The 26,668-nt window shown below is 41.6% G+C and overlaps 1 protein-coding gene across 1 annotated transcript in view; it reads right to left on the bottom strand.

Moving 5' to 3' along the window:
* Positions 1–748: 748 nt before the first annotated feature.
* Positions 749–26,668, bottom strand: part of KIF15 (kinesin family member 15) — a 44,940-nt gene continuing 19,020 nt past the window's right edge. Inside the window, exons 17-35 of the mRNA XM_079947167.1 lie at positions 24,921–25,115; positions 23,711–23,818; positions 21,571–21,676; positions 20,373–20,538; positions 18,477–18,627; positions 17,336–17,421; positions 15,635–15,710; positions 15,429–15,515; positions 14,764–14,868; positions 13,934–14,056; positions 11,228–11,374; positions 10,152–10,256; positions 9,646–9,801; positions 9,254–9,363; positions 7,340–7,412; positions 5,503–5,540; positions 2,468–2,633; positions 1,818–1,949; positions 749–1,539 (exon numbers count right to left, since the gene is read on the bottom strand). Of these exons, the coding sequence (XP_079803293.1) occupies positions 1,468–1,539; positions 1,818–1,949; positions 2,468–2,633; positions 5,503–5,540; positions 7,340–7,412; positions 9,254–9,363; positions 9,646–9,801; positions 10,152–10,256; positions 11,228–11,374; positions 13,934–14,056; positions 14,764–14,868; positions 15,429–15,515; positions 15,635–15,710; positions 17,336–17,421; positions 18,477–18,627; positions 20,373–20,538; positions 21,571–21,676; positions 23,711–23,818; positions 24,921–25,115 (2,202 nt within the window). The 3' untranslated portion in view covers positions 749–1,467. The remainder of the gene's footprint in view (positions 1,540–1,817; positions 1,950–2,467; positions 2,634–5,502; positions 5,541–7,339; positions 7,413–9,253; positions 9,364–9,645; positions 9,802–10,151; positions 10,257–11,227; positions 11,375–13,933; positions 14,057–14,763; positions 14,869–15,428; positions 15,516–15,634; positions 15,711–17,335; positions 17,422–18,476; positions 18,628–20,372; positions 20,539–21,570; positions 21,677–23,710; positions 23,819–24,920; positions 25,116–26,668) is intronic.

A 26,668-nucleotide genomic window follows, 5' to 3' on the forward strand; every position in this document is an offset into this window, starting at 1 on the left:
TCGAGGTCTCCCCCCCCCCTTGTGTGGGGAATACCCTGTTGCAACAGCTTTAATAAAGATCAGGCTTACTAGCTGCCTTGCTTCTCAATATTCTCTGGTTGGCCTGTGTTATTTTCTCCTACCAATAAAGAACTTAAATAAAGGTAAAGGTAAAGGTACCCCTGCCCGTACGGGCCAGTCTTGACAGACTCTGGGGTTGTGCGCCCATCTCACTTAAGAGGCCAGGGGCCAGCGCTGTCCGGAGACACTTCCGGGTCACGTGGCCAGCGTGACATCGCTGCTCTGGCAAGCCAGAGCCGCACACGGAAACGCCGTTTACCTTCCCGCTGGTAAGCGGTCCCTATTTATCTACTTGCACCCGGAGGTGCTTTCGAACTGCTAGGTTGGCAGGCGCTGGGACTGAGCAGCGGGAGCGCACCCCGCCGCAGGGATTCGAACCGCCGACCTTTCGATCGGCAAGCCCTAGGCGCTGAGGCTTTAACCCACAGCGCCACCTGCTGCCCCATTGAGAACTTAAATAGAGGACTCTATATGGGCTCTTGGGTACCCCATAAGGGAAAAAGAGGTTTTTTTTTTCTTATAACATGTATGCAACAGGAGCGGAAAACCTAATCATTTTTAAAAATGTTTAATTAATTTGGATTTATTTGTTAAAATTTGGAAAACTAGTAAAAATTAAATACAAAGAGAAAAGAAAAGAAAAAGAAACAAGCTATTATCCAGGTCAATTTCTGCAGAGCCAACTTAATTTCACAACATATTTTTGTTTATTGCCTCTGGTGCCTGTGCACCAGTTTTAAATTCTAACGTTCCCAGTCTTCTGTAATAGGCATCCATTAATTTTATTCCGTCTGATTAATAATGTTTGTTGTGATCTTCCAGGATGAGCTGGGTACAGTTGACACACACAACCACTGCTAGTTAGATGGCAATGCTGACAATTATGTTTAATATTGGTCTTGGACCGTTTACAGGAATGTTTTTATATTATAGGGTGTTTGGCTAAAAATGACCATTAATTACAAATAAAAAAGCAGTTCACACTGCCTATAGTATCAAATATAAACTTAAGTTTTGTTTTACTGAAGAAAGAAAAACCTACTAGTAGAAAAATTAACAATTAAACAATTCATCTAATTTTCCTCACATTCAGTATATACACATTCTGAAAGAAGTGCTAAAGGGATTCATCTAGGAAAAGTAAGGAACTTAAAAATTCATACGAATACAGTACATCAATAAGGAGTCATGGTGAGAATCCCAGCACCTACAACATGAGACTGAATTAGCACCATGGCTTGGTAAGAAAGGAGAATTTCACTGAGGCAGAAGATCTACCTGCAGCAAAAAGGCTTTACTCAGAATTTGTAACATAATTCGCAGCAACCCTGACTGAGACGTTTCGCTAGGAAGGATGAAGCCCAGTCGCATGTCTTTGTGAATAGAATTAAAACTCTTGGTGCCGTTTCAGGAGGGATCTTGATCAAATTCACTCTTTCTTTTCAAAAAAGCGTTTTCAACACGAAGCACTTGAACTGTCTGCAAAAGAGAGAATAACACTCAACGAGAATTGCAAGTGTTAAATGCAGACACCCAGGCATGCTTACATATTTAGAAACTCGGATCTGTGAACCAAGCTACTTGAGTCTGGGCTCAAGAAACTAGAAAGAAGAGCTCCTATCTCAAAGTAGCAACCCCAGAGAATGTTGAATGGAAAGGCCAAAAATTAGATCTATTAAGTGTACAAAAGTATTTTCTTCATCAAGTATTTGTTCCAGCTCCCATCGGAAGCTAAATTGATTCTCATCTCATTTTACCTCCATCAGTTTAGCATTATCTTTCTTCAACTTCACAAGGTACTGGATCTTCTGATTTAAATTCTGGTGACCAACCAACTTCCCGTTCTCTTCGGCAAGATACTCAATCTGCTTCCTTAGCGAGGACATCTCCTGTATTTCAAGAGAAGCACCAGAGCAATAGTGAATGGAGCTTAAAGGCAAAGAATACAACCCAGGGGTCAGAAAACTTTTTCAGCTGGGGCTGGTCCACTGTCCATCAGAGCTTGTGGGCGGCTGGACTATATTTTGGAGGGGAAAAAATGAACAAATTCCTATGTCCCACAAATAACCCAGAGATGCATTTTAAATAAAAGGACACATTCTACTCATGTAAAAACACGCTGATTCCGCAGGCCGGATTTAGAAGGTGATTGGGCCAGATCCGGCCCCCAGGGTACATGAGCTATATCTTTAATACTTTCTTGAAAGCAAGGATAGCTATATTGTGGTCCTTCTCCAGATTTTGCTAGACTGCAAATCTCATCATCCCATGACCATTTGACCACGATTCCAGGGGTCATGGAGTTAAGACAACCCCCACATTTAAGCCTACTTGAAAATCTCTCACATGTGGTACAAACTTGCTCTATTTTTGTTCAAACTCACAACCCAACTCACAGCAAACAAACCTTTTCAATTTTTGCCCTCTCTTCGTAGGTTTCCTCCAGTTTTGATCTCATTTCTTCTTTCTCGGTGAAGGCCTTAAACTCCAAAGCTCTTGTTCGTTCCACCTCTTGAAGCATTCCCTGAAAGGCAGCCTCCTTGCTTCTAAGCTCCCTCCTGGCTTCTTCTAACCTGTCAAAAGTGATTGTACACAGAGACATTGTGAATCTGACTTCCCCTCTAAGAAGTTTATTCACCACTATTTATTCTGCAGCAGGAGTTTCCAACTTTTCTTTTTCCAAATGCGGAATTTTACACTTTTAAAATATAGTGGAAATTTATCACTAGCTAGAACTTAATTGCCTGATCTTCCAGTATTTGCTACTTGGAAGTAAACATTAGATGATACTTCATATCCTGAACTCTCACCCTCGTTTGGGTCATGGGAGTGCGGGGAGGAAAGCACAACTCTTTTATTTGAGAATAATTTGGTGAACTGACACACTATTAGCTCAATTGGTTAGAATGTGGTAACGCCAAGGTTGCAGGTTCAATCCATGCATTTTCCTGCATTGCGGGGGGTTGGTCTAGATGATCCTTAGGTTACCTTCCCACTCTACAAGTCTATGATTCTAATCCCTTCATCTGCCCTCATGATCACTAAGGTAATTCTACCACATCACACTGTAGCTTTGCAGACCAAGGATGAGTTTTACCACACATTTGTTCACACAATAGATAAAAGTAAAAGGGTGGATTTTCTCCTCTTTCAAAGTAATATCACGGAAGCATGTAGATTCTCAATTATTCTGAATCACTTCTCTGCTCTTTAGGGAAAAGATCTGTGTGATCACTGGAACATTTCCGACAGGACTGGAGAATCAATGGCCAAGGGGGTCAAATTGGACCATTGCTTCATTTTATCCAGCCTCAGATACCCTTGAAAAGTGTGGATCAGGTGTTACGTCAGCTGACCTGATCTGTACCTTTCAAAGCTCACTTCAGGTGGGGAGGAATGCCGTTGAAAAGCTGTCAGCACTTTCAAAGCTTTCCGCAGGTGCTGTTTGTGTGTGGACCCCAACTGATTTTTGTGTGTGTGTGAGAGTCACGGGACCCTGATAGGAAAAAAAAAAAAAAGGTTTCCCACCCCAGGTTTAAGATGTTGCTTAAAAAACAACAACCCTAAACCCTCTTGTGAGAGCTTTGGACGATACTCAATTTCACTGGGTCTGCTCCAAGATTAATGCTGGGTTATCACCCTTAATGTATGTATAAATAATGCACTGCTTTTTTACAGTCATTTTATTGCTGTCATAAGTTGTACAGAACATTTTTGGAAAACAAATTATAAATAATAAAAAAACAAGAGGGAATACAGCTTATGATTTATTTAGGCCAAACTGGTGTTATAGTTTCAGCATTTTTTCTTCCTGCTCAAAGAAGCAAGAGCAGTGCTATGCGAAGGTGTTCTAAGAAAACAAAAAAGATTGGCAAGCTATGCAAGATAAAATCTCAATTCGTATGACAAAAGGTGTAGCAGAATTATCATTACCAATCGCGGAATAAGGACACAATCCAGCCAAAGCTATGATGTGGGGTTTTTTTTTACACACCGCCGATCCCTATGAGTGATTGTCTTCTTAAAATTAGAACAGCAAAAAACCCAGTGTCGTTATTTCACTGGTCACCCCAGGCGCATTAGAAACTTTCACTTTGATTGGAACTTACACCGGAGACAGAAAAAAGTCAGTACCTTCGATAGGGTTTTGCGCTGTGTACTAAATCAGACAATGATGCTTAGTTGCATACTTAGTAGCAACTTTCACTGAGATTACAATCCTGTTCTATTCTTGCTTCAAGCAAGTCCCACTGAGCTCTGGGAGACTTATTTCTGAATAAACATGTGTAGAATTGGATTGCATGTCCCCCATATTCTGCTGGGAGAAGAAACCACATAGGTTTTATAAACTAATGCAAGTATAACAATATTTAAACTTTGGAGAACACCAAGGTGCTTAGGTCAATAGGCAGGTGATCTGTAGAAGCACATTATTTATACCTCTGTATGGCTTTCATTAAACATTGATTAAAAACCATTACAACACAAATTGATTTAAGTTTTAATTAGAAGCTTCCTTTGCTGTTGATGTTGATAATGCTAGAAAGAGGAAAGGGGTAGAACAGCATGTTCCATTTCCTAGAAAAAATGTTTGAAATCAGAATCGGGCCCTCAAATAGAGAAGACTGCATGGACAGAAAATAATGCAGGCATCATGATAACTGCCTGTCTCTATAATCTACTATTGCACTACTTCTTTCTTAACAGTTATATTATTTTCACTTCTACTTTTCCTAACAACAGTGTTATTCTACCTGCCTCTCAATCTCAAAACTGATGCCATGAATTCCTGTTTCACAGAAATAATTTCTGAAAGTAGCTAACAGCTCCTGGATTTTTTGTCAGTTTCTCACATCAGTTATGAAACTGATTTGAGACTTCTTATGCATAAAGCCCTAATAATTGCAACTGACCGATTACTGTTTTTGCCAGTGTTATAGTGTTGTAATCCAGGAATTTTCAACATAAGCATTAAGGTATGAATTGTAACAACGTCTGCTAACTGCCAGAAAGACTTGCCTCCATCATTTATTGTGAGAACCTTTTGAAAGCTGCTTTGAGGGCTATAATGCAGGCTATAAACATTATAAATCAATCAAGTAAACACACATTTCCTTCCTTGTAATCTGGTTCTACTGTACTCAGTTTAACTTGCACATAATCGTTGGTTCCAAACCAGCTTCATGTGATTTAAATTTGTAAAAAGTACTTAATTAGAAAACATCTTGTGGCAAATATGCAAGTTTTCTGATGCCATCTGCTGGCTAAAAGCAAGGAAGAAATTGATGTTTCAGAAAGTCAAGTCACTTTGGAACCCTTGTTTTCTTAATCTTAAAAGTGAGTATTTTGTGCTATGCATACTTAGCTTAGCTGTGTAAGTGAATGGTTAATATCTGTGCAAATGGTTTATGTTTTTAATCAATTCAGAAATTGTCAGCTTACTCTGATGTAACTTTCAGTGTTTCTTCCAGCGCTTTACTCTGAAAAAAAGAAAAGAAATAAAATAGAACTGTACTTAACTGCAGTATTTAGAAGTTATAGCAGCAATGATACATTATTCAGCAACAGTCAAGTAATCTGAAATTGACAATGAACAAATTATGCAAGTCTATGCACAAAATACATGTGACTTTTAAAATGGCCCTAAATGAACCCAGAAAGGGCAAAAGGGGCACGAGAACAGTGGTTAGCAATCCCACAATCCTTTGCAAATGCAATCCCAGGAGCCCTTGCACCAACCGTTGAGGCCTGTGGAGAGCAAGGAGGTTTAGAGGGAGCAATTGTGGAGGAGTTTGGCTTCTGGTAAGTGCTGCTGGTTTTTTAAAGGGTTTCTCAAGGGTTTCCAGAGGTTTAGATGCCGTTTGCAGGCTTTTTCCAGTGGTGTTTCAAATGTACAGTGGTACCTCAGGTTACATACGCTTCAGGTTACATACGCTTCAGGTTACAGACTGCTAACCCAAAAATAGTACCTTGGGTTATGAACTTTGCTTCAGGATGAGAACAGAAATCGTGCTCCGGTGGCGTGGTGGCAGCAGGAGGCCCCATTAGCTAAAGTGGTGCTTCAGGTTAAGAACAGTTTCAAGTTAAGAACAGACCCCCGGAACAAATTACAGTGGTGCCCCACAAGACGAATGCCTCGCAAGACGAAAAACCCGCTAGACGAAAGGGTTTTCCGTTTTTCGAGGCACTTCGCAAGACGAATTTCCCTATGGGCTTGCTTCGCAAGACGAAAACGTCTTGCGAGTCTTTTCCCTTTCCCCCCCTTTTTCTAATCCGCTAAGCCGCTAATAGCGCTAATCCGCTAAGCCGGGTGCTTCGCAAGACGAAAAAACCGCAAGACGAAGAGACTCGCGGAACGAATTATTTTCGTACTTAACCTGAGGTACCACTGTATGTGATTTCACTTAAAAACACTGCGTCTTGGAACGTAACTCCCATGTAAATGTTGAATGGTCACTTTAAAATGTGAAGGTTCATTATTGCTTCACAAGTTGTGTATGTCTTTAAGGGCCAGGGCCAAGGCAGATATCGAGACCCAGTCTTACAGCTATGAAACATAGCAGGTGCTGCTGAGTTGTGTTAATCAAGCTGTGTCAGCAATTGGGTATATAGTTTATAAGGAGCAGCACCTAGCTCCCTCATTACCCTGGCGGATGGGTTGGTGGTTGGGTCTGGTTTGTTGTTGGTGTATTTAGTGTATAAGGAGTTTTTGTTTTTCTTATTAAAACCTTGTTTAAGTTATTTTTGAGTCCCTTTTTAATGCATGGTCTCCCCAGCAAGCTCTCTGCAGCGCTACTAAACTGCAAATAACCAACAGTAAATGGGGGGGTTGCCTGTATCTGTAACTATAGTCACCTATAGAACCTTGTTATATTCTTGAAGAAAAATGCAATTTATCTCCATTTCAGTGCTTGCTGTTAGCTCTGCAATTGTTAAAAGACTTGATGTTGATGGAAAGTACATTGTAAAGATAAGTTTCCATAGTAACAACATTGCTTTTTTAACATATGACTGTGATATATGCATCTACCAGGGATTGTGGTTAGGACAACTGCCCCCCTCCCCGCCCGCAAAGTCGTGCGAGGGGCAAGCAGGGAGTTGAATCCAGAGCAATCCATCCGAATTAACTAATTTCTTTTTTACTTTTTCTGTATAATAAACTTGACTGAAATAACATAATCAAAATAGTCAAAGTCAAACCAATAGTTCAAGTCAAGGACATGAGCAATAACCAAATTCAAAACAAGACAGCCATAATTAAACCAAAAGATGCAAGTACCTTTGCTAGTTTTCCTTCCGCAATTTCCTTATCTCTTTCCCTTAGGTCTTTAATATCTGGATACTTTGTGCCGCTGTCAAGAAACCCAAGGATGAGAAATAGTTTATTTTGATTTATTTCTTTATAAATAAGACTTCTTGCCCACCGCTCACAAGGTTCCAGGGCAGATCGCAACGTTACAATCAACAGCAACTTAAAACATGCAAAACACTTTATACAATTATAACAAGTAATTATTAATTACCATTTAAATATCGGATTTTGAAAAAGTATTTGGACCATGTGAAATACAAGATCTTCGAGTATCACTATTCCGCATATTGCGGATGGTGGCAGGGCAAGGCTACCTATTGAGTTTATGGATTAGGTATGCTACACCACAAAGACAAAGGAATGTAAAAAGGCCAGGAAATAGGTCGTGATCCCACGACATCATGTCTCATCTGCAGCTCCAAAGCATCTGTGGAAACAGAGGAGTTTTGCCAGTGTGCACCAGCTCACCTCCATTTTGGGTCCCTCCAGGACCACCTTGGCTCAAGTTTCCATTTAGTCTGCATATGTAAATTGGCAAAATCTAGCAAGCTAGGACAAAATGCTTTTGCAGTTTCCTGCCAGCATTCTATATCAAGATGGGCATAGGAGTGTCTATACATTGGACTGGGACCTCTTGGAATCACCTACGCTTAGCCTCCTCAATTTTCCTATTTAATTAAGGCAAGATGTATTGCTTCTCAGTTGTATATGGAGAACCCTGGGTGTTCTAAGTGTCCTTACAAGAAAGAAGCAAGCCCACATAGAATCCACACCTCCTTCTCTGTAGGTTCAGGGCAGAAAGACAAAGATAATCATACCCCCATTGTTCCCCAGGAAATTCCAGGACCCAATCTACTCTTTAGTATTGTTTTCAAAGACTGTAACTGGTCTTAGACCTTGAAACTTGGTGTGAGATTCAAGCAAGACTCCGAGATCCAAGAGTGGCCTTGCTGGGAACAGTTCAGTCTGGCTGGCTCTTGAGCTTGGCGCCCAAACTCACACCTTTAAGCCCCTAAACTCTAGGTGATTCCTGAAGATGTCTTACTGCAACTTGACTGACTCTGAACTCCTGGCTGTAGGTGGCTTGTTCTGTACTCCTGCACCCAGTAGGTTCAATCTGTGGTTGAGAATAGTCTTTTCCCTTTTGCCCTAACAGTATGGTCCACACACTTCTGGGTTTTGGACAGGGCATAAGGAAAGGGGTCAACTTTCCAGCTTCCACCAGTTCAATCTCACCCCCTGCCCTGCAAACACTGACGCCGCCTCCTCCTCATTGTCCCCACCAGTCCTTCTTTTTCTGGGACAGTCTTCAATGGTTAACCTGCAAATTGCCTGTGTTTTATTTTCTGAAGAAACGCTCAAATTCTGGAAAAGCTCTCATCTTGTCTCTTTTGTTCCCTCCAGAGCACCTGAGAAGGGCACTCTGATACCTAGGCCACATTCCTATAATTATGCATGCTGTGCTGCTGCATATTTTGAAACATGTGCTGGTTTCTGAGCTAGCTCTATCAGACTGATAGCTGCCTGTCCTCTGGCAGGACAGAACCAGTGCCACAATGGGGAAAAGCCCCGAATCCAAGTGCTTGAGTGATCTGCACCCTCCCCCACCTCTCATTTGTGCTGCAGAAAGACTTGCTCCCTGAACAGGGGAAAATAGGTATGTTGGAAGGCAAGTACCCTTGGAAAGCACAACAATAAAGTTTTAAAAGTCAATTGTATTAATGTGCAAAATACAGTAGCATTTCAAATTATTGGTTCAAATTCTGCAAAACAAAACAAAACAAAACAAAACAAAACAAAACAAAACAAAACAAATGTTCCCTTTAGTTGTTACTGAATAATTGTACACAAGCCATACTATTATTTGGCACTGATTTGTACCTGATCTTTCTTCCTCTCTTCACTTCTTCAAGCTGGCTCTGCAGATTTCTGTTGCTTTCCATTAATTCCTGCATTTCCAGACGGAGGTTTTCCAATTCACATAACTGAGCCTAAACAAGAGGACAATATGATTCCGTTGATTTGAAATAAGCATTTCATAACAGTTCCAGGTATTCTTGAAGTCCGTACCAAATTTGCATGCTTCACATCAACAAAAAAAGTCACTAAAATCTCTGTTTGCCCAATGTCTTGTTTGCTCTTTGCTCCTTTTAAAAATACGCTCCATCAAGATTATTAAGATCATATTTTCAAAATGGCAGCACTTTAAGCATGTACACTACAATAGTTCACAAATGATCAGATTCAGTGTACAAAGTGCTTGAAGCATTTACCTTTAGTCTTAGAATTTCACTATTTTTAGCATCTCTTTCTTCATTTAATTCGGATACAAGACATTCCAGGGTAATTGCAGAGGCTGTCCTATCTGCTATCTCTTGCTCATGTGTTTCAAACAATCTTGCCAGACTGTTGGGAGGAGTTCGAGGGCTCTGTCAAGGAAACACAAAACCATTTGAACAGTTAAGCAGGAAACTCTTTTAGAATATACCACAAGTTGCTTACGGGACAAATTCATGAAACCTTTATACAGGCATTGCTCAGTCAAAAAAACACAAATTCTCGCCATTTTTTGCAGCCACTTAGTCCAAAGGCTCAAATTACCATTTTATTTGATTGGCAATGAAAAAGGGCATCCACAACAGGGGCAATAATGAACAGCCTTCTACCTCTAGCACAGCTCTTTGCCAGCTCTTTTGACAGACAAACTTGAAGGTATACATTTCATGGAAGCAGCTGTAGGTAATAATAATAAAAAAAGATTTCCTAAGAACAATCATACCTGTGGAAGGGTTGTGACTGCAGAGTCCATAAACTGGTCTATCTGGCGCACTTTAGCTTCATATTCACTTCTCCTGTTTTCCAGTTCTCCTGTCCTTTTGTCCAGCTGTAGGAAACGGCAAGAGATCAAAATTCAAAGGTCACAAATTGTTGCCTATCTTGACTAACGTAGGCAGCAAACATGGTTCTGGATATTTCTCCTGAGAATCTGGAATATTTCCAAATGTTTCATCCTGCTAGTTTCTAAGTCTACCATGTATTATAAAACAATACACATCTGCAAGGGTCTCTGGGAACACAGGTTAGACTTTTATACTGAGGTAGCATGAAAGCATTTCAATCTGGATAACACATCTCGAGCTGCTAATGGGTTTCCTTTGTATCCTTAAGAGTCTGTTGTGACATTTGAACTGATGTATACTCATAGCCTACTTACACTAGTAAGGAACCAACACCAAAAGGGACTGCATTTGGGTTTCTAGCCATAGCCGGTGCAAGCTGCAATGATGGGCTATGGTTGCAATGGCAGAAGAAATTAAAGGGGGCGTGTGAGAGGAGAAACCCCATATTGCAAAGTTGCTGCTGCAGTTACTGGACCCCATGGTGTAAGAAGCACCATAGGTGGGGTTCTGGGGAAAATGACTTTGGCAATCTCACCCACCCCTGGTGGACTGGCACAGAAAAAATAGTCAGTCTGGTACTTGCCATGATCTTAAAAAAAAAGGGGGGGGGGAAAGACCCTAGGCTGGGAGCCACCATTTCAAAACTACCAACAGAGTTGGCCGATGATTTGGTGGCTGTTTTGAGGACACCACACAATCGTAAAAATAATGGCAATCCGTGAGATCCTGAAGTGGGAGCTCAGTCTTGGCAGGAACTAGTAGAAGACCTCAAAAGTGCCACTGTGTCCATATTAGTGACCCCAGTCCTAAGTCATAGTTGAGCATTATGTCTAAACATAGATGTTCTTATAACAGCACAAAAGCAACCAGTCTGGGCTAGGATAGGTCGGGCCAGGTCAATAAGCTTGTTGTTCCTTTTCCACCATTTGTCAGAGGTGGTAATGTTCATATTTACCTGTTCCTGAAGTTCTTGGATCAATGCTTCTTTCCTAATTAGGTCTTCTTGTGCAGACTGAAGAAGCGCCGCATGTTTTTTAGAAGCTTCTGTTAAACTGCTCAGCTGCTCAGTAGTATGTTGTAGTTCTTCACAAATAATCTCTTTCTATGTAAAGCAAAGAGCAGCAGCAGCAACAAATAGCCTAGTGATTATATGGCCCATGGTATAAAGAACATGGTAATATACATAGCCTTCACTGCCCCTCTATTTTTCCTCAGCTGCCCTTTAAAAATAAATGCAATAGTTTCCATAACTGCAGTCCGCTATACAGAATTATAAACACAAAACTAGGTTGATAAGTGGTACCTTGGTTCTCGAACATAATCCGTTCCGGGAGTCTGGTTGACTCCCGGAACCATTTGAAAACCAAGGCGCGACTTCCGACTGGCTGCAGGAGCTTCCTGCACTCAAGCGGAAGCTGCGTCGGATGTTTGGCTTTCGAAAAACATTTGCAAACTGGAACACTTACTTCTGGGTTTGCAGTGTTTGGGAGTCGGTTTGTTCGGCAATTAAGCTATTCGGGAACCAAGGTACGATTGTATATTGTATTGCATTTCTAGGAAAAGTTATCTTATTCTAAAGTAGTTGTGTGCAGTACATCACTATCTTATTTCTTCCCCATCCCGGGACTATTTTTAACCACACAACTCAAATATAGTTTAAATTGAGGCAGTAGCCAGAAAAAATGTGCAAAATGAAACCCTTAACCTGCTATGGAGTTATGAATCTAAACTACAGATTTATTTATGTGGTGGTGAGAGAACTGATACTTCTGAGTCAGTTTGGGAAAGAAGAAAAGGATGTACAAACAGATACATTTATTTTTTTTAAAAGCTACTCCTTGTGAGAGGGTGGCAAAGTCACCCAGAATCTGCACAGAAAGCTAGGCAGGGGGAAAAGGAAGCGGTTATCTGCCCACATGGTGAGGTAAGGGTGTGTGATTTGTGTATTCATAAGGGAGGGGCAATTAATCCAAGGATCCACTGCAGGAACATAAATCTAAACATCATCACTTTCAATGTGGCAACTCTGGTAAAGGTAAAGGGACCCCTGACCATTAGGTCCAGTCATGGACGACTCCGGGGTTGCGGCATTCATCTCGCTTTATTGGCCAAGGGAACTGGCGTACAGCTTCCAGGTCATGTGGCCAGCATGACTAAGCCACTTCTGGTGAACCAGAGCAGCGCACAGAAATGTCATTTACCTTCCCACCGGAGCGGTACCTATTTATCTACTTGCACTTTGACGTGTTTTCAAACTTCTAGGTGGGCAGGAGCAGGGACCGAGCAACAGGAGCTCACCCTGTCGCAGGGATTTGAACCACCGACCTTCTGATCGGCAAGTCCTAGGCTCTGTGGTTTAACCCACAACTCTGAGTGTAACTTAATTAGAAAAAGCTTCCTGCGTGGTTTAAACAGTTCTGTTTCCATGCTGATTAATTAAAAGCACATGCTCTCCTCCATGGGGCACAGTGAATACATGCAACAGAACCTTCCTTGCAGTTACATTGTCAGATAAAAAAATTAAAATATCTGAGGCTAGCTGCTGTCATGACAAAAAAAAAAAAAAGGTACAGAGAGCTAGAGCTCTTTGAAAGCCCTGTTGCTTCATAGCGGGCAGGACCAGAACTGTGGGAGTCTTCTCCCCTTGAAAAGCACCAAGCATGAAGTTATCTCACAAAGGCAAATGTGTGGAGAACTTTCAACACTGAAAGAAAAACCACATTCTATGCTAAGGGCCCAGATTCTACCCTTGAAGCAAGAACAGCCATAGTATATAAAGAGGAAGACACTGCTTTCTCTGGAGGGCATGCTAAGGTAGATAAAGCAATTTTTTTTTTTTAATTGCAGGGCAAAGTAGAAATACCATAGCCATGTTCTCAGCGTAAGGACTGTAGAAGAGCTTGGTATTTTGTGGAACTTATCCAAGGTACTGGAATGAAGCCTAGGTAAAGGTAAAGGGACCCCTGACCATTAGGTCCAGTCGTGGCCGACTCTGGGGTTGCGGCGCTCATCTCGCTTTATTGGCCGAGGGAGCCGGCGTACGGCTTCTGGGTCATGTGGCCAGCATCACTAAGCCGCTTCTGGTGAACCAGAGCAGTGCACAGAAATGCCGTTTACCTTCCCGCCAGAGCAGTACCTGCTAGGTTGGCAGGAGCAGGGACCGAGCAACAGGAGCTCACCCCGTCGCGGGGATCCGAACCGCCGACCTTCTGATCGGCAAGCCCTAGTCTCAGTGGTTTAACCCACAGCGCCACCCGCGTCCCAATGGAAAGCAGCCTAAATGTCTCTTCACTGGTTTCCAACCACCACAACTGATGTAACCTTTATTCCACATGGCAAGGATTCAAAATTTGATTGTTTAACACAGGGCTAGTCAACTTTTTTTATATATGCATCTTTCTTGATGGTAAAATTTCCTTACCGCCCACCAGTGCTCAATGGAAGTTGGATTCAGCTTGTGCCGTAGAACCTGTGATTGCAGTAGGGACCAGGTTGACAACCCCTGGTTTAAAGGGTGGCAGCTGAGATTCGATCAACAGCACTCACATCAGGAAATAGTATGTTCATTCCCAATTCTTGCTAAACGATTGTACAAATACATGCTATAGGCCGCTTTAAACAGGGATACAATCTGAAATAGCACCATAAACAAAGACTTTACCTCAATTCTGTCAGCAGCTTGTGCTCTCTCCAAGGCCTCTCTCAACTCCTCAATTTGCTTCTCCTGATCTTCTATAACTGCTCTGCTTTCCTCTTTTGCAGCCAAAGCAGAATTATATTTACACTAAGAAAGCAGGAATGTAGATATGTCAGGAAAACAACGTACCGTATATTAGATCTATATTTCTACAGGTCAGTAAAGATAATTGCTGACTACATCCATTCTGATACACATCACAAAGTCCACCAATTCTTCATAATTGGTATAAGGCAGGTGAATAAATGAGCAAATTGAGTTAATTTGGATATGCAGAGGGTATTAAAAATAAATTTAAGGAACCGCAGAAAGAGGGGGAAGGAAGTCAAGTTTTGAAATGTTAAAATGATTGTAGTGAAATGTATAAACTTGTAGTGAAAAGTATAAATAAAATTTGGAAAACTGGAAAAAACCCACAATTCTTCATAATTAGAAGACTAAGGGGGAATAAAAAAATCGAGTGACTCAAAAAATACCACAAAATAATTCACCCAAGAGGATGACCATCTAACAATATTAGTTATATACTCGGTTAAAGACCATCAGCTAGAATATCCTATTAACTGTTAACGGTTTCTCCATGTTCTGTCACTAGACTTCTTTTTCTGACTTTTGGAACATCTAGGTTACTGCTCTAGCATGTACATTTCAAAGCCGTTTTTCTAGTCTATGGAGGTGATACACGAAGTTCAGTTTTCAGCCCAGCCAAAGAAACCAGAAGCACTCGGCACAACCTGCTGTTGATCTGTTACTCCACTTTGACACATCACCTTATGGGAAAGAATGGAACATACTTTTATGTCCTCCAGCTCACTTGTAAGCCCTTCTATGCACTCTGTCTTCCGGCTAATGGATATCCTCATGTCCTGGATCTGGTTCATCAGGTCTGACACAACTTCCTACAACAAAAAGAACAACGTTGTATTGATCTTGATTTGTTAAGGCATATAATTCCATATAGCAACTATGTCACAAGGTATTATTGTGTTTTTAATATTCTGTTGGAAGCCGCCCAGAGTGGCTGGGGAGACCAGGCCAGATGGGCGGGATATAAGTAATATATTATTATTATTATTATTATTATTATTATTATTATTAGTTTGTTTTTAATCTCCTTGGGCCAGCATCAGGATGGTGTTTGTAAATGGCTCTCTCATACACCCACAAATGTATCAACACTTTAACCAAAAGTTTACCTTTAAAAAGTGTCAAGTTTGTGAGAAAACATTTCTATCTCTCGTTAGGTTCCACACATCTAAATAAATTAAGTAAATGAAAGTTTTTTTAACTGGGATTGCAAAACTGTGATTTACTGTATACAGAATGCCTCTGCTACAGAAGGGAAACCTTTTCTTTCCTGAAGAACAAATAGATTATTACCCAAGCAACAATATCAACTCTCTCTCTCTCTTGCTCACACACACATTTAGGATATTTTGTGCACAAGTTGTATCCATACCTTATCAGCAGCATTTGTTTTCTGCAGAGAAACAATAACTTCCTCAGAAGCAGTTAGATTTTGCTCCAAATTCTGCAACTTTATTTCCTAGAGAAAAAAAAATGGCTTCAAATTAATTCTCCTTGGATTTGCAAATATAGCAGTCAACTACATTTATCCAAAAACTAATTTTAAAATGCTCCATTTGTAAGCACACACGGCTGTACCTGCTGCTCACATCTTGACACCATTTCGGAATATTGCTTCTCTAGCTCCACGATTTCACAAATTTTCAGGTGTTCCCTAGCAGAGAATAAATGCAATCACTTATAAGAGACAGAAGAAAAGGCGCTAACCCAAGTAAACTTTGTCTTGCGCTAATTTTAATTTAGTTATGCTCTATAGTATGAAAATAGCACTACAATTGTTGTCAGAAGAAAGCTTTTCCCCAAACTTACTGGAATTAATGCTAGCTATCACTTACTACTTCTTGTGGCAAATCTTCCACAAAGAAATGCCATTTAATAATGAGAACAATCACACTTATATTTCTAGTATAGGTGCAATGTTTAATAGCAAGTGCAAACAAACAAAACTTTGGTTGATTTAATTTTCAACTATTTTGATTAATATTATTATTATTATTATTAGTAGTAGTAGTAGTTCATTATTAGGGAACTAAAAATAAATAAAGATAACCTGTTCCTTCTAACTATATAGAGTAGCTTTAATTGCTTTTAAAAACGTAAACTTTAATATCTCAAGACAGCACTTATAGACAATGCTTAATAATACGTACATTGAAATTTGATCAAGTAGTTAGCTTTTTACACAATCAAACCTTTCACTTCTATCATTTTTATAATTCACTAATAAAATATCAAGCAGTTCAATGTCACCAGTTATAACCAGAGTACAGTCATACCTTGGTTTTTGAACAGCTTAGTTCTCGAATGTTTTGGCTCCCGAACGCTGCAAACCCAGAAGTGAGTGTTCCGGTTTGCAAACTATTTTTGGAAACCGAACATCTGACAGGGCTTCTGCAGCTTTTGATTGGCTGCAGAAGCCGCGCTTTGGTTTTCGAAAGTTTTGGAAGTCAAACAGACTTCTCTGCATATCCCAAATGCTGTCTATTCCCCAAAGAAAACCTACCATTAGAATTATATCACAGGTCTCAGTTCTGTGGAAGGAACCCATTCAAATTCAGGAGATAAGCTGTGCATAGCGGAGAAACACATTCAGCTGACCAGCAGGTCAGATTGATATACACATGTGATACTGTTTCTCGATTTAGAAGGGTTTTAATGCTGCTCTGTCCTGCTTCATCTGAAGGTATTTTAAAAAATACAGCAGACCTGCAACTTATGCTCACTTTACTTAAACAATCGCAGCTGTATGCAGGTGAGGGGTAAAGAAATAAATGGAGAGGTGGGCAAACCCAGTTCCCTGCTCTCCATTTATTTCTCATCACCTAAGCACCCAGAAGGTTTTTCTGCTGCGGGAAGAGCTTCCCCAGATCTCTCCAGAGCCCTTTACTTTGTAGGGGGGCAGTTCTGGGGGTTCCTGATGTTTCGTGATTTTGCCTTTGCGTGTAGACCCCTAGAACTGAACCACTGTGTAAGCAGGTGGGCTCACTCTGCTGCTTTTGAAACACTGTCTCATTTTGCTGTCCAGCATCTTAAAAGAGCTAACCCACAATAGGGTGTACGCTACTCTACCCCATCTTGGGAAGGGTGGGATAAGACTAAAAACAGTGGGCATTTCGGAATTGGTAAAGTAGCACAACTAATGGACCGGGCATATTTCAATTACTTCCTCCTCAAAAAATGGATTTATATATTTCAATGCAGATACTAATCAAAAATGTTAAAAGGGTGCAACCACCAACCCAAAATTGAACTCCGTGATTTCATATAGTTAAGACTTACTTGGAATTATGCTCTTTATCTTCTTGTAATTGCATTGTTAATTTTTGATTATGTTCTTTTTCACTTTCCAACAGGCCCAATGCATTCTAAAAGATAATAGATGTACAAACATTTGGCGAATGGTTGCAGTATTTTCAGTTCTTTAACGTTCCTAAGTACTTTAGTAAATATATAATATTATTAACCTTAGGAAAGCCTCATTAATGAGACAGCAGTGCAAGGCTACTAAAGTGATCCAGTCCTGGCATGTGCTCCCTCATTTTGCCAGTAATTGCAAGGACATTTAAGGAGTTTGTTGATAAAAACCCTGTGCATTTCATAAGGATCCAAATCGCTGCTGAGATACAGCCCCTGCACCCTAACACAGGGTGAACACAGAGCTTCCAAAAGCTTTAGACAGGAAGTCAGTGAAGGAAATTTGTTTTGAAGGCCAAGCTTTTAGAATAAGTGAGTTTTTGCAGAAATACATAGGCTCATCTTCAGTTCCACCAAAGAATTAACTGCCTGTGGCAGTAGTAGCTGTTTTAACATTAGAAAGAGGGTATTCCTTAGAAGCAGATAGACAAGCAAAGGTAAAGGGACCCCTGACCATTAGGTCCAGTCATGGCCGACTCTGGAGTTGTGGCGCTCATCTCGCTTTATTGGCCGAGGGAGCCGGCGTACAGCTTCCGGGTTATGTGGCCAGCAGGACTAAGCCGCTTCTGGCAAACCAGTGCAGCGCACAGAAATGCCATTTACCTTCCCGCCGGAGCGGTACCTATTTATCCACTTGTGCTTTCAAACTGCTAGGTTGGCAGGAGCTGGGACCGAGCAATGGGAGCTCACCCCATCGCGGGGATTCAAACCGCCAACCTTCTGATCGGCAAGTCCTAGGCTCTGTGGTTTAACCCACAGCGCCACCCGCGTCCCGATAGACAAGTAGAAGCCTGGAAATGCATGGCTCCCCCTCCTCGTCTTCACCTGTGTAATGCACGTTGCATAAATCTTTACACTTATATGTGTCCAATCCGATCTTGCAGTAGGTGGAGGGATTGGGGCAAATTGATAGTTTGCTCCTTTCCCACTGCCATGAATCTTTTAATTATGCTGATCTACACAATGTACAGTTAAAGGTGAAATCTTTTTCGCATTCATTACTTACCCAAAGCTCAGTTTTTAGTGCTTCAGTTTCTTGCTTGCTATCAGTGAGCTGCTGCGTTAGCTGGTCAGTCTCAAATTTCAGTATTTCCTGCAGGTTGTCATAGTCATCTTGCAGGCTTGTCTTTCTTTCAAGAATGTTTTCGTATTCGAGCCTTCGGTGAAAGAATATTACGTTACTCATAAGGCCTCTGGTTTTGTCTTGCACCTTTCGAGTTTCAAAACAAAGTTAGTACATTACCTCAGGGATTAGCGTGGGGCCAAAAGACAGCCGGAGGGGAGAGAAATGCAGAGAGCAAGAGGGCAAAGCACGTAGACCTAGGCACACTGGTGAAGTCACATCATACAGATATATTTTATATCTTTCAAGTACTAGAAATCCTTTCGATACATCTATAGGCCAGAAAAAGACTAACAACACTTCCAGAATGCAGCTAATTAACAAGACTAAACTGGCTGTTGGTATCCGTTTTTTTACACAATACCGTGGTACCTCAGTTTTCAAACATAATCCATTCCAGAAGACCATTTGACTGCCAAAAGGTTTGAAAACCGAGGCGCAAAGGGCAGTCTGCCAATTCAATAGAGAAAATTGTGAAAAACACAGATACACACAGGAAAGCCGTTCAACTTCCGAAGGGCCTTCAAAAATGGTAGCATTTACTTCCGGATTTTTGGCATTCGAAAATTGAAACGTTCGGCAACAGACGTCCGAAAACCGAGGTACCACTATAGACCAAAAGGATGCCTTTCTATATGATGCAGTCTAAAATCAGTGGTTTTCTATGTCCTTCCAGGAACTCTTTCTACCTCAACACATACTGATTTCCAGATTCTGGGCCATTTTGTGGGAGGTACCTTGTCAAACAGGGACGCGGGTGGCGCTGTGGGTAAAAGCCTCAGCGCCTAGGGCTTGCCGATCGAAAGGTCGGCGATTCGAATCCCTGCGGCGGGGTGCGCTCCCGCTGCTCGGTCCCAGCGCCTGCCAACCTAGCAGTTCGAAAGCACCTCCGGGTGCAAGTAGATAAATAGGGACCGCTTACCAGCGGGAAGGTAAACGGCGTTTCCGTGTGCAGCTCTGGCTCGCCAGAGCAGCGATGTCACGCTGGCCACGTGACCCGGAAGTGTCTCCGGACAGCGCTGGCCCCTGGCCTCTTAAGTGAGATGGGCGCACAACCCCAGAGTCTGTCAAGACTGGCCCGTACGGGCAGGGGTACCTTTACTTTTACCTTACCTTGTCAAACAAGGCAGGACCCTCACAACTGCCTCATGTGAATTGAGGACATGCCCTAAAGCACAGCCAGCACTCTCCTGTAGCTGTGCATTGTAAGAGAAGATTACTAGTAGCAGACAACTTAACTTTCAGGGAAGTTTTTCTGCCACTACAGATCTTCTCACTGACAAGCCCCTGACAAGTTGCCAAAGGACCCCTAGGTGTCCTAGAACACAACTTGAAAAATCAGATGAAGACTGTCATCTTAGCTTATTTTCTGATAAAGGAATAGTTTCTTGTGAATATAAGCTCAATTGTTGAAATAAATTACTGTGTAGACACCCCCTAAGGTTCATTTTATTTTAGCAATCTTCTAATTTAAGCCTGTGGAACGTGAAGTTAGCATTTTAATCCGCCCACAAACCAAGGTGACGGTAAAGGGAATAGCATGTAACCAAATCTTCCTCTTGAAAATATTACACAGCTGGTATTTCAAGTGTAGGAGACAGCAATTCATGTGAACATCATGGCATATGTAAATGTTTCAGCAGTCGCCACATATGGCAGCTGACACAGAGACATTTGTGCACATTTTCTCTTATTCAGAGGTGCTATTCATATGGAAATATATCAAAATAGCCCTTATTCTCATGTATTTAAGAAGCTTTTGTTAAAATAATGGCATACCTTACGTTATCAAGTTGCAGTTGTACATTCATATGTCTGCTAGAGAGTTCACCCATTTCTTTTTCTTGAGTTCTTCTGAAATGGTCGTATTCCATTTTTACAGCAGACAGATCCTTGTCTGAAGACTGCAGGACTATTCGTAAGTCACGAACCTCAGTGTTTAACACTGTTTGGAAAAAACAAACAAAATCCTTGTAAAATGCACTTGTAAAAAAATCCATTATTAGATACCAATATTCACCTGATGTAATACAAAATATTCCAGTCTTCCCTGAAAGCTAAAGAAATATGCGAAAGTTCCAACTAAAGCCATTCTTGCCATTTTTCAGGCAAAAAATACTCAGTAAGTAGTAAAGTCAAATTACAGTATAAACTTGGGGGAGCTATGAAAGGCAAAACCCTACGAAGCTCACAAAAGCACTTCAGTAAGTAAAGAATTCAAGGAATGATGCCAAACCCTTTTTCATGTCCAGTTATATTGACTTGGGATTAAGCTGTGCTTTTTAGCATATACTTCAGAAAGCATGTAGTGCCATAAAAATGGTTTTATCATACTAGCTGAGTCACATTCATTATGCAAGCAGAGATTCGTTCCTCCACTATTAGCAGTGTTTAGAGAAGCAACCAATCTTCAGGAACCCAATATTCCATTCTATATGTGGTTGTTTCTATTCTATGTGATATTCTAGGGAAAGTGCCTCAGACTCTGTGTATAGCAGATTTCAGAGCTTTAGCAAATGCGCTAATAATTCTGAGCGAAGCCCAATAACTCTCATTAAATTCTTTTCTGTCTTTCTACCCAGAAAGCAGCATGGCAGCTTCCAACAAATGCACACACATACATGGAGGCAACATCTACCTCTCTACCATTTAGGGGAACATATTTTCCTCCCTCCACCCAATTCTATTGGCTGTGTCCACTGACTCCCATTCCAATTTTCAGACTAAATACAACTAAATGATTTGCTATGGGGTTACTTACAAAGAACAGTGACCCATAGATCTACAGAAAAATTGAATTAATTTTGAAAAGATGGAGGTAGTGGACCTATCCAGCCAATCTCAGCAAAAGACAATTTTCAGCCATACATTTTGGTCACATGGAAGTAGTAAAAACAGTGCACAAATTAGCACTTGAAAAAAAATACATCTTTGATAAAAAAAAAACATGCAGAATTCTATTGTTCCCCAAACTTACTGTCCGCCTTGCTCTGAGTGTCTTGGTATTGTTTCTCAAGATAGTCTAGCTTTTCAAGAAGCCCTTGCTTTTCAGTCTGCCAATTGCTTCTTTCCGAGGCAAAGAGCTTCAGTTGGAAAAAGAAGTCAAATAATGAGTTTTTGAGTATGAGAATGCATAGGATGTACAAGTTACAAAGGAACATTGCCCGGCCCTGTTGTTCTGATTGGATGGTTAAGTCTTGGATTCTGTTAAGTCTTAAAATGGTACAGTCTCAGTCAGTTTTATTGCACATAGCCAAAGGCTGCCGCAATGTACACAGAATTATTTGACAATTAAAAGAAAATATACTGAATTGATAAAAATGACTTAAAACATTTATATTATTAAAACATTACGTACTCTAAACAGAGCTATAAAAGTACCCCAATGTACAAATAAAAACATTAAACAATAAAATTCATAAGCTAAAATCATCACATGGTCACTAATGTTAAAAACAATTACAATTAATACAGTGTGCAATTTATACTCAGAGTTTGGTGACAAAGATAGAGCATAGCCTGAGGTAAATAGATAGGATCAAACAAATTCATCTCCTTTACAGTTAATGGCTACCTTGGCTATATAATTTGCTCTAATTTTCCTAGCAGCAGTTGCAAAAAGTGCTACACGCCAGGTCACATACTTATCTGTGTCTGCGAGGAGATATAAAATCATGTCAAAGGGGTTCTGGCCAGGGGACCCTGTCATTATAGGTACTAAAAATCTTTTTCTTGCATCATTATACAAAGGACAGTGCAAGATATAATGCATAAGGTCCTCTACTTCAGAACATCCCCTAATGCAAACACGTTCGTTTTTTGGTATGCCTCTGTGTCTCCCATCTCTATAAGCAGAGCTTATTGTATTTAGTCGTAGCTCTGTAAAAGCTTTTCGAAGTTGTGCAAAAGTTAATTCATTAAAATAAGATATGTGTTCATTGCATGCAGCTAAAGTACCGTAGTTTTCGCTCCAAAACACGCACTTTTTTGCTCCTAGAAAGTAAGGGAAAATGCCTGTGCGTGTTAAGGAGCGAATGCACGGATCGGAGCCATGGCTGCTGTCAGTCAAGCAAAGCGGGAGCCGCTTACACACTCTACGAGGCTCTCGCTTTGCTTGCTTTAAAGCGACCTGGAGCCGGGGAGGAGGGAGGGAAGGAGAGCCATGGCAGCAAAGCGGGCAGCCGCTTACACGGGAGGAGGGACAGACGCTAGCAAAGGTCCGTGCACTCTCTAAACAGAGCAATGAGGCTGCAGAGGGACGGCAGGAAAGATAAAATTTAAGCAACCAGCAGCAAAATAAAACCAACCTCGAGCTCTGAGCCACGCAGTGAAAACCAGGAAGTAAAAAAAAAAAAAGGCTGGGGATGAGGGAGAGGGGGAACTTCGCAAATACCCGCGTCTCAGCTGATTCGCTGGGATGGAGCAGCTTGTTTTCAGGCAGGATAGATTTGAGCATTGTCTGGGTCCTAGTGCCCCTACCACTTTTTTGTGCTCCATTCTATTGCTGCTGGTGGCTGCTTATCACTCAGGCTACAAGGAGGAGCGCTTTTACACAGCTAATGGTGAATCCCCTGCAATCCAAGTCCTCCTCACTTGCTCAGATCTATTCTGCCTCAAAACAAGGAGCGGAAGGAAAAGGCTGCAAACTGTTAAATGGAAAAAAACCTAGGCACAGGGCAAGTACCTTAAGTATACCTTTAAAGCAACAGTGCTCTTTCCCTCCCTCCTCCCCGCTCAGCTCGCCGAAAAGCTCCTTCTCCATGGGTGCTCCTTGTCCCTTGAGTGCTTTTCCTTCCCTCCCCTCCCCACTTAAAATGTGGTTACAAAGCACGGATCCACATGGATCCTCAGGATTTTTGCATTGGGCTACCCCAAACTCACCATCAGATCACATGTCTGTGGCCACAGCATGAACCATAAAAATCATGCACCCACTGTTTCGTTCAGAATATTTTTTTCTTGTTTTCCTCCTCTAAAAACTATGTGCGTGTTATGGTCAGATGCGTGTTATAGAGCGAAAAATACGGTAAATAATGAAGTATTATGTCAGATAGTAACAATAATTAAGCTAAGCTTTCTACTTCCTCCTACAAGAGTCCTTGCACTAGTTCTTTTACCTCTTGCACTTGTGAAGAATGGTGCTCCAATTTATTAATATGCTGCTGAAGTTTTACAGTTTTACTTTCTTCGGCATCTAGTTTGATCTGAAGACTGCTTAATTCTTCCTGCAACAGGACAAATAGGGAAAACTAAGCAAATTTATAATCGTACTAGCAACTGCTTTGTCACTGCTAAATATTTTCTTCTAATGCATTTATATATTCCTGCACAAACTTATGGGGTATGTAAATACATTGTAAATCTACAGGAAGAGTTCTAAGGCCCTAGCTTTACTGTTTTGTAAATGCAGCCAGAATCCAAATGTCCAAATACAGCTAAACGGCTAAAGAGGAAAGTTTCCACAGAAAGACGAACAGCGTCAGATAGCTCTCATTTGAACAGCCTCTGCATGCATTTTCTAAAAGCACTCAAGTAAAATCTGAGGATAAGTAGTCCCTGCTGGATCAGACCAAAGGTCTATCTAGTCCAGCAACCCACTCTCAGTGGCCAGCCATTGTCTCCTTCATTATTAATTTTCAGGAAGAAATTAAAAAAAATTACTGTTTACCCAGGTATTAGATGGCTCAAAAGTTCCTGGCAACCTTGAAATTATTAGCTTAGATGCTTAAAATATTTCAAAATTTATTTTTAATGGTATTGTTTTACTATGTTGGTGTTTGCTACTCTGAGCTTCTTTGAGAGGAAGAGTAGCAATTTAATAAATAAAATGAAGTTATCCAAGTTGGTGGACATCGCCACCTCTTGCAGGAGCAAATTCTATAGTTTAACTATGTCTGGTGCGGAGAAGCATTTTCTTCTTTTCTCCTGAATCTTCCGACATTGTTTTTATTAGATGGCCCTGGGTTTTACTATTATGAGGGAGGAAAACTGTTTTCTATCTACACCATTCCCAACCTTATGCACCTCTACCATGTCCCTCCCGTATACACCTTTGTTCTAAACCAAAAAGACCAAAATATTGTAAACTTTCCTCACAGGAGTCGCTTCAAGCCCTCGATCATTTTGATTGCCTTTTTCTGAACCTTTTCCAGTTCTTTTTGAGCGGAAGCAAGTAGAACTATACGCGGTATTCCAAGTGCAATCTCACCACAGGTTTGTAGATCTGCCTGAGACTGTTGACTTAACTCTGCCCATTCATACTTCCTAGTTCACAGCATCTTGATGAAACAATTTTAGAAATCTGCATTTTGCATCCTGAAACTTCACCTGTGCCACTCTCAGCTCTTCTGCAACAGCCTCATAGGCTTGTTCATTCATCTCAGGAGGCATGGGCTCATTAAAAATATAATCGTTATCGCCTGAGCTTTGAATATCAACAGACTCCGGGCTCAAGGTTTCAGGTGTTAATCGTGCCACCAGTCGAGATCTTAGCTGATAAGCCTTTGTTGGGGTAGCGATATTCTGTAATAGAAATGATATTTTTTTAAAACACACACACACACACACACATTACATAGGTAGAAATACAGGAATAACATGGAAGCCTTGCCGACGTGGGAATCCAGGGCACAGTCCTTCAATGGCTGCGCTCGTTTCTCTTTGGTCGGGGACAGAGGGTGGCGCTTGGGGGGGGGGGGGAACTGTCATCGCGCCACTCCCTGGTGTGTGGAGTCCCTCAGGGTGCAATACTCTCCCCGATGCTTTTCAACATCTTTATGCGCCCCCTCGCCCAGCTTGTCCGGAGTTTTGGGTTGGGCTGCCATCAGTATGCTGATGACACTCTATCTGTTGATGGATGGTCATCCTGACTCGACCCCAGACACTCTGATCAGATGTTTGGAAGCTGTGCCTGGATGGTTACGTGGGAGCCGGCTGAAGTTAAATCCTTCGAAGACAGAGGTCCTTTGGCTGGGTCGGGACGATATGGGATTGGGGGGACAACTCCCATCTCTTGCGGGGGTGTAATTAGTGCCAGCACCGTCCGTTAAGAGTTTGGGTGTAATCTTCAACACCTCCCTCTACATGGAGGAGCAGATTGCAGCTATAACAAAGGCGGCATTTTTTCATCTCTGCCAAGCTAAGCAGTTGGCTCCTTACCTCTCTTGCCCTGACCTAGCCACTGTGATCCACGCGACGGTTACCTCCAGACTGGATAATTGTAACTCGCTCTACGTGGGGCTGCCCTTGAGACTGACCCAGAAACTCCAGCGGGTGCAGAATGCTGCAGCGAGACTCCTTACGGGGTCCTTGCTGCGAGATCACATTCACCCGGTGCTATACCAGCTGCACTGGCTCCCGGTGGAGTACAGGATCAGGTTTAAGGTGCTGGTTTTAACCTTTAAAACCCTATATGGCCTAGGACCCTCGTACCTACGGGACCACCTCTCCTGGTATGTCCCACAGAGGAATTTACGATCTTCAAACAAAAACATATTGGAGGTCCCAGGCCACAGAGAGGTTAGGCTGGCCTCAACTAGAGCCAGGGCTTTTTCGGCTGTGGCTCCGATCTGGTGGAACGCTCTGCCACAAGAGATTAGGGCCGTGCGGGACTTGACATCTTTCCGCAGGGCCTGCAAGACAGAGCTGTTCCGCCAAGCCTTTGGGCCAGGGCACAGCCTGACTCCCTCCTTTGGCAATCTACCCAATGGTTGCCATCAGTTTGATTTGAAGTAATTTTTTAATGAAATGATTTTAAAATGTTGTCTTATTTTATTGTTGTTAGCCGCCCTGAGCCCGGCTTCGGCTGGGGAGGGCAGGATATAAATAAATTATTATTATTATTATTATTATTATTATTATTATTATTATTAAGTAAATTTAGAGGATTTCCGTCATATGGTAAGTAAAGTTAAGGAACTTCATGAGATGAAAGTTTTCCTGCCCTGCCTCCTCTTGCAGGCATATTCCTGCCCCCTGCCTCTCTGCTGGGTTAGGAAGCCCTCCTGAACAGTGCAGGATGGAGCATATGAGGTTGCTGAGGGAGGGGAAATCACCCAAAATTGTATGTAAATAAA

This window comes from Podarcis cretensis, assembly GCF_951804945.1.
Source record: "Podarcis cretensis genome assembly, chromosome: 12".
In the NCBI taxonomy this organism is placed as follows: domain Eukaryota; kingdom Metazoa; phylum Chordata; class Lepidosauria; order Squamata; family Lacertidae; genus Podarcis; species Podarcis cretensis.